Below are 12144 nucleotides of genomic sequence, written 5' to 3'. Positions count from 1 at the left end.
AATATCCTCAGTAGACAACAAAAAAGAGGAAATGCAATAAAGAATGGATGTACATATTTTAAAGAGTGTTTTTAATTTACAAAGTGTTTTTCTTGTCTACATAACTTTATTTATTAAAAAGGCAACCACTCGGCTCCGGCCGAACACTTGTCCAACTATTCGGCTGAATACTTAAATCTACTATTCGGTACACCACTAGTAAAGCCTATTGCCCATATGTAAAAGAAGTCATAAAAGGAGGTGGCTTAAACCTACATTGTCTACACCAAGGAAGTGTGAACGTGAGAAAGAATCACTATCAGGATTTGTTTAATGACAGAGTTTGGAAAGCAGAGTGTCAGGAAGGCTGCCCTTTTGATGGAAGATGTTCTGGAGGAGTGGAGCCTAACCTGTATTGCGTGTGGCAATAACATTTGTGTAATCAACAGCACCATTGCGATTCTTGTTTCCCTTGAAGAAATGTGTATACTTGATGTGGTGAAGCAAGAGACATTGCTACATTATTGGAAGTGAAGTTGACCGTTACCACAGAAGTACTTCTAGTTAGTAGTTGTTCTGGCCTGGCCGGGGAGTACACCAGAACAGAGAACTGTGCAGTAGTAGGCCTGGCAGGAAAGTAGACCAGGTGGAAGTCAATTGAAGTACTGTGGTGTGGGGGTAAGATTCCTAAAGAAGCAGATAAAGAACCACTAAAGTGTTTTTGTGGAATAATACATAAGCAGCCTGACCAATTATTATATATGAAACAAGTGTAGTATGAACTGCTGCATAATTATTTAATCTTGTCAAACAAGTGGTTTTTATAAACTGTTGCAGAAATATCCTGACAAAGGCATTTTTTTGTTGAAACTTATGAAGTACAAAATGATTCTTTGTTGATGACATTTTAGTTGAAACTAATGAAGTATAAACTTTGCTTTGCTGATGAAGAGAAGTGTTTCAAGATCTTGGTTACAAGTGAAAAGAGGAACACTTTGTTGAACATTTGTGAACTGTTGTTGGAATTCAAATTGTAACTTTGGGTTATCAACGTGGAACTTTTTGTTTTGAGACATGATTTCCTTATCCTTTTGGAACTGCTAAACAAAAACCTACTTAAATCTGCGGAAGGGGAATTCCCCCAGATTATGAGAAGCTTTTATTATGATGTGAAGTTAACGGTTATATTTGTTGCTTATGAACTGCCATATATTACCTTATTGAGTTGGTGTATGTACAAGTGTGAGAGACAGAAACCTTTTGTAGAATGTTTGCTTTAGTTTATTTTAGGCAGGGAAATCCTTGTCAGGGTAGGGATAGTGAGGAGTTTATCCAACCTTTAGAGTTAATAAAATGGCCTCTTTTGAAAAACCTTCACAAAGTTGTCTGCCTCACATTTCTGAACCCTAACAATAGTCAATTCCCTCCCAAACCAAACATTTGTCAACACAAGCCTTAGCACATCAATGGTCAACAGCCACTCCACCAATTCATCAATAAAGATCAGTAGCAGCCACAGTGCATTAATGGTTAAACATATGTCAAATAATTAATGATCAAGACCTGTCTAAGTCCCCAGTCGATCCTGGTCAGCATCCATCTAAGTGGATATGTTGTAGACACTAATCACTGAGCAACCTTATTTAACACCTGACTAAACCTACACCCAACAATGCACACATGGTTATCAATGACCAACCAATTAAATGGACCAAACGGAAAACCTCTATTCCATGCAAAGTTGAACAATTTGTTAAGACCAGCACTAAACAATAAACCACTAGCCAAGGTCAGTGAAACATCTACTTTTAACAATTCAGGTAAAACAACAAAGTCTGGCCTACGACAGTGAAAAATTTACCTATGCCGAAAGGTGAAGAACCCCTCAGTTTGATCATAACGAACACACCTGGAAACTGGGCCTGTTGATCAAACATCCTCACCCAGGGGGTTTGCACGACTGAAGAGAATAATAATATGAAAAGGAATATATGACTGGAGAAGAGCACAATACAATACAAATGATCATAAATGTGACAAGAGCCAATAAGATGGCCATTGTCCTTACCTGCTCTTTGAACTCCGGTTTGGGAGGAGCAATTGGCACAACCAGAGGCTGGGTCATGGTAAAAGATGCTGGCTGCAGCTCCGAATGCAATGTTGATTGTTCCATAGTATGTGGCACAGTAAATGCAGATGTTGCTGGTGGAGCTGGCTGTACAATCGGCTGGCCAAGTGGTGGCTGTACAGAAAATGCAGAAGGTGCCTCTGTCCGGATAAGGGGCACCTGGAACATGAACTCTGATGCTTTTGGTGGTTTTTGTTGCACACTCGGCCGCACAGGAGGTTGTTGGAAGGTGAAGTCTGATGCTTTCGGGGCATCAGTCATTGCAGCTGGTTGACCCTGAGCTGGTTGCACAGTGAATGCGGAGGGGGGTTCCGACTGCACTGCCGAGCGAACTAGAGGCTGTTGGAATGTAAAGCCTGATATTTTTGATGATTCAGCTGGTTGAACCACAGGTTGCTGGAATGAGAATGTAGAGGGCTTTGGTGGCTCTTGTTGCACAGCAGGTGGGAGAAGAGGTGGTTGCATAATAAACCCTGATGGCAGTTCTGGCTGTGCTGAAGAGTGGATGAGAGCCTGCCGAGGAGTGAACACGGGAGCTCCTGCGGGTTGTGATGGTACTGATAAAAGAAGATGAAAAGGTGGATGAGAAGGAGAATCTGCGCATGGACTTTAATTATTGGCACATCTGGAGCCAGACACACTACTGGTAATGTAAAAAAAAGAAAGTAGACTATGAAAAATTATTTCTGTAAACAGGTGGATGAAAGTCAGAGATGGAATGGCAGATGAAAACGCAGAAAGCAGGCAAATTAAATATACACTTCAAATGGGTTGCAACCCTAGTGATCACCATTTTTGTTTATCAAAACAACATACAACACTTGTAATCAATGCTAGGTGAACTATTCTTTGACAGCATTCACAGTGCAATCTAGGCAAACAGTTAATCCTTAACCTTTCCCTGGCTCATCTAATGGTAGCTGTCGAACAATCAAGGTCAACCTTCAAAAAAGGAGTGGGATATACAAGAACCGAAGTTAAGATTATTACATTGAATTATGTAATAAACAGTGTTAGGACGGTTTATCTCTTCTGTGTTCAAGAGAATGTGAGAGACTGACCTGCATGTGGGCAACAGGGTTTGCAGCAAGATCTCGCTGGGTCGCCTAGTGGTAGGCATGTCAAAACACTGAGGGTCAACTTTTAGGAAGAGAATGCAGTGGTTAAGAACCACTTACAACACAGATGGCATTCAATACGCTAACATCTACACAAAGACAATATGACAAATTTACTTCCCCAGTAATCTCCTTTCTGTGGCTTATGCATAGCCCTTCATCTAATGGTTGACTCAGAGTATCACATATTATTTGAATTTGAAAAAACTGGGCATCGACACGGGTGTTCCCGTCACACTATCACTTATCCTAAGTGTACAGGGACCCATAATCATTCACACGTCGACGTCCTCAGATTGTTTGTTTTCCTACCTTGAACATACTTTTTAGGTCTATAACTGAGTACGATTGTTTCAACCCACTGTTCTGCTTCTCCTTTGCAGGGAGGTTAGGTGGGCGCATGTGATTCTAAGCAGATAATACAAGCCACAGAAAGACTAACTGGGTGAGGAATATTTGATGTCTAGAGCTTGTGTATCTGCTTAAATTCACATGCTATGCATAGATTAGCAAGCAGTATCTGAAATGGTTGAGGAACAGAAGAAAATAAATGCTTAAGAATTACTTGAGAAACTTGTGAATGTGCTCTTGCCACTCTATACAATAGTGCTGTGTAAATGTGTGTACAGAACTCCACATTGCAGCCTTGCATATCCCCTCTAGAGGGACATTAGTAATGAAGGCTAAAGTTGCTCTGGTGCTTGATGTGGAGTGAGCTCTAGGTGTAAATGGTAATGTTTTATGTGCCGACGAATAACACAGCTGGATGCATTCCCTCTTGAAATAGTGGCCTTAGTTACAGAATCCCCCTCTCGGCCTACTGCAAAGGAAACAAAGAATGAGCTTGTTTTTCTCATTTACATTGATATGGTCAAACATTATTGCTCTAAGTACAGCACGTTTATGTAATGCTCATTTGTGTTTACTCTGAGGGTTGGGGAAGAAGCACACTAGTTTGATGGATTGGTTAACATGGACATTTGAGATCTATTTGGTGAGAATCATTGTGGATGTATTCTTAAGACCACTTTGTATTTATGAATGGATATGAAAGGTTCTGTAACTAAGATTGCCTATAATTCTCTTATTCTTCTAAACAATGACACTGCTATTCGAAATACTACTTTCTTCTGTTAAGGAAGCTTTATGCATAGGCTTGAAAGGAGCTCCTATGAGCCTTTGAAGAACTGTAAGATCTCACCCGTGTGGTGTCTTACTGGTGGGGGTGGATGAATGTAACCCCTTCAATGAATGCTTGAATCACTGGCATTGTGAGGGGTCAGAAATGTGAGGCAGACAACTTGACAAATGTTTTTCACAAGTAGCCAGTTTATTAAATTATAACGGTGTGACAAATGCCTTGCTTTCCCTAATCTAACAAGGATTTTCCTGCCTGTAAAACTAAGACAAAAGAAAAACACTCTAATATCAAATGGTATCTGTTCTTCAAACATATACATACAACAAAAGCATAAAGGCATTTATATGGCTGTTCAAGCAGTTATACTCAAACACAAACTTTTTATGTCAGATCCCCCTTCCCCAGGATTAATGCCGGCTTTTCCAAATAAAAGTTGCAATTAGCAAAGTCATTTTTAAAAAAAATTGATTTGTCTGACTTAAAATCAACCTTTCAATTTAACAAAAAACATACATAGTAATTTGATAATAAAAATATGATTAAACTATTCAACATAACCAATCTAACAAAATCGCATGGCAGAAAAAATTTAAAAAGGCATCTGACATAAAAAGGGAAAAATGACAATGTCTTTTTAAAAAAAAAATTGTATCTGGTTTATACAAAATAAACCTTTACAAAATCAGATTAAAACATATAGAAAGCTTAAAACAATGTACTATGTTATTCCAAATATTTAACCGATCTAAAACAATGTACAATTGCAATACAAGTGTTTAACATTTTCTTAAAAAGAACCAAAGAGACGCAGATAACCAAGAAATAGACAATTTCCATTCAAGTAAATTCGCAGATCTGATGGAACTTCTACTACATTTTACATATTTGACATCGAAAACATAAAAACAAGAGAAATAGGAGAATAGAAGACACTACACTATGCATTCATGTAAATGCGGAGATCAAATCAAGATTCTTTACAATACTAGTTTTGTTTTCCATAGTTGCCAGGCCACACACTTCAATTAAGAAGTTTACCACAGCCAATTTTAGAGCGTTTAACTTCCCATGGTGCATGTACCACCATAATGTTTCAGACAATACCCTCAAGGTATCGTGAACAAATCTACCAAAGTAAGTGAGTCGCTGAGGTGCAATTGTTTCACAGTAAAGTATTAAATGTTCAAGTGACTCAATCTTGGTTTTACAATTTTGACCAGTGCGTGATCTAATTTCTAGTATTTCCCCCGTACGGAGAACATTCAAACAAAAACGTAAGTATACTGCTCTCCTAGTTGGATCAGGGAATTTAATCAGGTAAGATTCCAACCTGCCTATTTCTTTCCCTTCTGCAATTAGTTGCTTGTAAATATTGGATGCGGCCACCATTTCCATAGTGTTCGCCCAGTCCAACCATTGCAACTGTTTTTTTACGCCCGTCGGGTTTTGAGTTAACATTTCATGTGTTACATTAATGGACTCCAGGAGGGCTACACAGTCTTTCTGTAACTTCAACATCCATTTCGATTCGCTAGTGCCACTTCTCAATTTACCTCCCAGTAGGTATGTAGGGAATTATTCTTAGATACAATCAAATTCCGATACAGTGCCATTTTTTCCAATTAACTCTCATTTTTAAAGACATGAGACCTAATTCGTAGCGAATTGCTGATACGGGCAACCTTTGGGGTAGGTATAAGATGATTTTCCGCCATATTTTAGATTCCATTTTCTGTACCAAACACGAGGTTTTGAAAGGTAGTATTTCAAACCCGTATAATAATTTTGGTACGATTTTCAGGTTATAGAACCTGATCAAGGGAATAACAGAAAATGTGCAATATTTATTGGCAACCTTCCTCATTTGGAGGATACGTTTATCAACCTTTTCCAAATAGACATTCCAGTAGGATTGCGTAGAAGCAGTCCCAAAGACCGGGAAGCCTAGATAGCAAAGAGATCTTACTTTTGCTAGAGGGAATGCATTTATTCGCCACTTATATTTTACAATCTTTTTCCTGGTGGTGAAGGATATTACCACTGATTTCTTTTCATTTATAACAAGTGCATTTTGATGGACGTATATTGCCAGAGCTGTAAGTTTACGTTGTAAACCCACGAGGGTGTTATCAACCAGGAGGCGGTCATCGGCATATGCGTTCCAGCATATTTTGATTCCCTCTACGCTGGGAGAAACAAGGGAGAAGGTCATGAGGGGGACATTTAAATTAGCAGTATAGAGGTTAAAGAGGATAGGTGCGAACAGGCAACCTTGTCTAAGGCCATTATAAGTTTGAATTGTTTTAGAGAGGTCGCCGGACATGTTCAATCTCACTTGGATTGCAGAATCCTCATGCAGATTAATAAGAATGGCCAGGCGTCCAGAGGGGAGCCCCATTAGGGCTAATTTTGTCGAGAGTCGCACCCTGTCCACCTTATCAAAGGCGAGCGAAAGATCTACGGAAGCCAAATATGTAGGAGTTGCAGTTTTTTTAGATGCCTTTTCTAAGAGAAGACAACTAATCACACCCCCTATCTCCGTTCCCATCCCTTTTCAGAAAGCAAACTGTTGGGGCGGGAGGATCTTGTTAGAGTCTGCCGACTCCTCAATTCTCTGTAATACCAGCCTGCAAAGATTTTTGAATCGGCATCCATAACCAAAATCGGGCGGTAGTTAGTCGGGCAGGTTCTGTCCCCCTTTTTATATATCGGGACAACATAGGATATTCTCCAGGACTGAGGAATTACCCTGGATTGTGCGATGGACTGAAATAGAATGGATAACGACTTAGCCCAATGTTCCGAGGACCTCTTCAGTGTATTATTAGTCAACCCATTTGGTCCGGCCGCCTTTGATTTGTTTGCCCTCTTAATCTGAGATTCAATATCTGTGACTGAGAAATCGAAATTCCAGGACCCTCTTTTTATGACTACAAGTTCATTTGTCATCTCCATTTTGCCTTTATATAAGGTTGAGAAATGTTTTTCCCAGGTTGCTTCCTGTACATTTAGAGATTGAATACTGACCTTGCGTTTTTCCAATGCGTTTATCAGACTCCAAAACTCAAGTACAATCCAGTTTTATTTGGCTTTTTTAATTCAGAGAATTTGTTTCCTTTTTTCTGTTTGGGTCAGATTGGTCTTCAGAATTGCTCTAATTTGGCGATTGGTAAGATTTTTTTTATGCCTTACCAAGGGGTTTCACAGTACCTTGTTTACTTTCTTTTATCGACCTACCTATCATGTCTTTGATATATTCCGTAAAAATAGATACAGGGAAGCATTGAAGTCTTGTAGACAATGGCATATTATTATATTCTTGGACAAAGACAGTGTTAAATTTGTTGACATTGCCCTCATGCCAGGTTATGCAATTTCCACCGCATGACACTGTAGAATGCTTCTGCATTGTGCTTTGTTTAGATGTTATAGTGTTGGATATCATTTTAATCTCCAGAAATCTGTGATCACTCATGTTTGTATCATTTATGAAAAGTTCTAAACATAAGGCAGATAGAGATTCAGACATAAAAGTGTGATCAATCTGCAATTTGAAAACACCATTTGACCATGTATGCTCATGCAGAGAGGATATGAAGAGACCATTAATGTGGTTAAGTCCCCAGTAATCAAATGCATTCCTCCAGATCTCACCATTAATTCGTTTTTGTTTAATTGCAAAGGGGCCACCCTCCACATTTTTCGTGGGCTGCATGGAATTTATTACTGACACACCCCTCTTTTTCACATTGCCTTGTCCATATCTAATTTCTGAATTTAGATCCCCCGCAATTATGAGGTCTATTCCTCTATATTTGAGCAACATGAAAGATATACAGTTATTCAAATGTGGTGTAACATTACCCAATGGTACAAGGGGGTTCAAATAAATATTTAGCACAAGAATCAATTGGGCGTATGGATAACTTCCATATTCCAAAACAACAAGGGCAAAATTCGATAATTCCATTGATTCCAGGACTCGTGTGCCAGATGCAATTTTGACAGCTGTGAGTAAGCCTCCAGTCGGTCTCCTGCGAATCCCCGTTTTGGCTAAAAGATGTTTACAAACAAAACCATCTAGGTGCATAGGGAGAGTAAGCCATGTCTCCTGTATGCAGAATAGGTTGAATGTTTTGAGTTTTGCACCTAGAACCCCCGAGTTTACTAAGTTCGAGTTACCCCTTGAGTTCCATGAGAGCAGTTTCCAGTGAGATTTTCCTTTTACGGAACTAAAGTTTTTGCTTCATCTTTTGAATTTCGGAGATTGACTCTCTTAAGGACTGGGCAAGCAAAGTCCAGTCCTGAACCTCCTCCCCTTATAAGCCATGTTAGTTTCCTTTTGTGTGTCAACTTCCTCCCTTGGTATGTTGGAATTTATTTTTTTGTGCATGTGAGCATTTCCATTCTCCCAACCATTGCTAAAGATCAAGATATCATAACCCATTCTATTAAATTGTTCTGTCTCCTCTGTTATCATATCAAAGATCTTTTGAGAGTTGGGGACAATGCGGACATGATCACGTTGTGAGGGATGAATGAAATCCACTAAACAAATATCGCTGAAGCAATCGGCCTCAAACGTGGCACCTTATTAAAGAGTGACAGAATGTGAGGTATATTCAGAGAGGATGGTCCTCCAATGTCACACAGGTTATACAGGAGGGTACTTGGATGTTCCGGAAAGGAGACCTTCCGCCACATTGTATTCCTTAGATCACTATCCTTAATATGAAGCGCCTAGCTGGTTCATATTGTAAAGAGTTTCTCAAATCCTGTGGGCCTATAGAATGGGACATTACATGTTCATTGCTAGACTGTGTGAGTGCCCTCACATATTCCTAACTCCTGTGAGACTGTACTTTTTTTGTGTTTCCCCGCCTAGACACAGAATCGGTAGGCATTTCACTCGATGCCCAACCAGAATTTTCCTTTTCCCCATGGTCCCTTCCCATCATAGCCTTGTTTCCAGGCAGTGCTAGGTCGGGGAAGAAATTCATCATAATCCTTTTTATGGTGTCTGGAAGGCTCGAATTTACCCCCTCATTCCCTATCGGGGGCTGATGGTCTCCATTCAAAGGAAGTTTGTGCCCCTCGTTCGTTTCCGTTTCTCGAAATTGGAGTTCGTATTCCCCTCTGTTACATCTGTGCCCAGGGTTTTTGAGGTCCCGGAAAATGAGGGGGCAGAAGTCTGAGCTGAGGGTAAAGAGGAAAGGCCCAGTCTATTGGACTCAGCAGAGGTCATAGGACAATCAGCCATGAGGTTACGGGGATCTTGAGGCAATATCTGTCGAAATGTCGATTTCTCTAGAACCTTGTAGAAATTAGAGAGTTGGAACTGTTTTATTTCCTTGTTTTCCCCCCCATTTGTTGCGATATTGCTTTTTCATTGGCAGAACCCTCTGTCTTATCCTCTGTAATAAGTTTTCTTTCACCCTCCTGTTTCTTGTCTGTATTTTTTGTTTTTTTCAGATTTCTTTTGTTTTTATTATTTCCCGGGATTACTTCCGGGATGGATTTCAGGGTGTCATTGTTTAATTGTAAGGCCTTCCTACTCTCCTCATTCAATTGTGTAAGATCAGATAGGGCAACTTAATTCGGGGGCACCTTCAGTTCTTTTTTAGGAATGTTTGACTTAGTGGCGATCGATCGCTTCTTCGTTAGCCTTTTTTTTGCTTTCAGAGCCAATCGTTTTTGCCGTTGTGAGAGAAAAAACCCATTTCCACTGACACTTTCATCGTCTTCTTGTTTTTCTTTTCTCTCTTCTTTCACCCCTGTGCCCTCGGCAGAATCCATTATTTTAATTAGGACAGATGGCCTATCTAGTTTGTCAGTGAGAATGGTGTCCCTCTCCTGAGTTGGCAATAGAGGCCCTGAAGGCATTCTGGGGACGGAGTTCCCTATCAGTACTTGCATACCTTTTTGAAACGTGGACATTTTCACAGAAAGATCTTTGAGTGCATCCATAATCCTTTTTTCCCCTTCTAATTCAGGCTTTTGGGCGTTGTTTCCACTTTTTTCCTTAGCCGTATTTACCCCGTTCCCCATGGAAATCATATTGGCAAAAGTCAGGCCCTCCTTTCTACTGACTAGGGTTGGGATCCTTGTGAATTAGTTATTTTTAGAATTGGTGGAATATCCGTCTTCATTGTGAGTACCTTATCATCCTCTTTGGCCATGAGGAAACCTTCGACTTTGCTGAGTTTTATTTGGGTGTCTAGTACAATTCTTTTCAGGTCTCATCTCCCAATGGGTTAGCTCGTGTCCTTTATCTAAAAGATTCAATATCCTCGAAATCACTGGAAGTGATTCCTCGAATTTATCATTATTGTCATTAATCGGGGAGTTCGTAAGGGAGACCCCTGAAATAGGAGGATTATTAATATGTGAGGGCACTGCAGTGTTCGCCAGATTCTCCAGCTGCAAGTGTCCCCCCTAGGCCCCCATAATGGTCTTGGGTTCCTCACCCCACCCTTCTTGTGTATTTGTAAATATAGAGGCGGAGGGTAGAGGGAATTTCACATTTGCTGAGAAGACTCTATAGGGTGTAAGGGTCCTCAATTGGGGAAGTGTATTGAACAGATGTACTTGGTCAATTCCATTTTGAGCTGCGTTTACAGGCATGGAAGGACCCCTTGAGACCCTGGCACGCTTACCCAATTCCGTCCTCACCGTTTGACCCATCATAGATATGTCCAGGTTTATATCCTTTGGCATGTTGTCAATACCCTCAATAGTTTCTGATTTGTTGATTCTCTTACGCTTAGAAAACTCGATTGAATAGGAATTTGAGAGTCAAAAGACAAGCCAGCAGGCACAAAGGGTAGGTCTTCCTCCCCCAAAGATTGAGCGCCCAATTTTGTGTGGAGTTGTGAGTGCATGTAAGAGAATTCCACCTCTTGCTTTATAGCATCCCTTTTTTCCCTTTCATCCTCCTCCACGTTAGCTACCAAGGAGTTCGCTTCCTGAGTAATAGTGCCTAGTAATGGGACCAAGAAGATTTGTGCTTCATTCCCCTCCCCCATAGGGGATATTTCATGTGTTTCCCCGGAGGGCTTTGTCTCTGTCCCCACACATTGCAGTGTTAGATTATTCTCCAAGGTCATGGGGAGCACAGGGTCTTTAGTGCACAAATTTTCCCATTACGGAGCACAGTTGACATAGTGCCCGAGGTTTGTAGTTTTAGCAGAGCAGAGAGGAAGAGAACAATGAAGGAGGAGTCTGCTTACCCCAGAGTAAGCAGTAGAGTTACCAGCCCGCAGCTCCTGCTCCCCGGCACACCCGAACAGCCAAACATCCACTTAGTAGCGCCCACTTCAGATGTGCGCGCACCTAGCAGTTATAGGAGGTGTCGAGACTGGCTGAAGGGCGCGCCGGGGGTGGGCAGGAGGCAGAGCAAACCAACTGTAGTGGAGAAAGAAAAGGCAGGTTCAAAAAAAGATGAAGGCGGAGCAATACAGATTACAAACTAAAGCCGCGGCGCACACTGAAAGTAGAAAAGAACAGACAGAGAGAGTAAACAGAATTTGCACAATTACTTTGCAGCCGAGTAGTCTCAGCATCCAAAAGTCCAAAATGAGCCACGTTGCGGCAACAGTAGAGATTCCTCTTGCCGACGGGCAGTGATTAAGTCCAATAACCAGTAGTGGGATTCCGGCGAAAGAGGACCAGCAAGACCAGCCAAACAGCCACTTAGTAGCGCCCACTTCTTATAGATGTAATTCACAAAATAAAGTTAGAAATCAGCAAGTGGCTCTGTAAGTGGCTGTTCTGCTGTT

General features: G+C 40.8%; 1 protein-coding gene across 1 annotated transcript in view; it reads right to left on the bottom strand.

The window, feature by feature from the left end:
• Nucleotides 1-12144, bottom strand: part of MCM3AP (minichromosome maintenance complex component 3 associated protein) — a 1669219-nt gene that overhangs the window by 901448 nt on the left and 755627 nt on the right. The window contains exon 13 of the mRNA XM_069616041.1: nucleotides 2048-2664. Coding sequence (XP_069472142.1) covers nucleotides 2048-2664 — 617 coding nt within the window. The remainder of the gene's footprint in view (nucleotides 1-2047; nucleotides 2665-12144) is intronic.

This window comes from Ambystoma mexicanum, chromosome 9 (genome assembly GCF_040938575.1).
Source record: "Ambystoma mexicanum isolate Mex_15411 chromosome 9, UKY_AmexF1_1, whole genome shotgun sequence".
Lineage (NCBI taxonomy): Eukaryota > Metazoa > Chordata > Amphibia > Caudata > Ambystomatidae > Ambystoma > Ambystoma mexicanum.
This window is presented reverse-complemented; position numbering and strand designations above follow the sequence as displayed.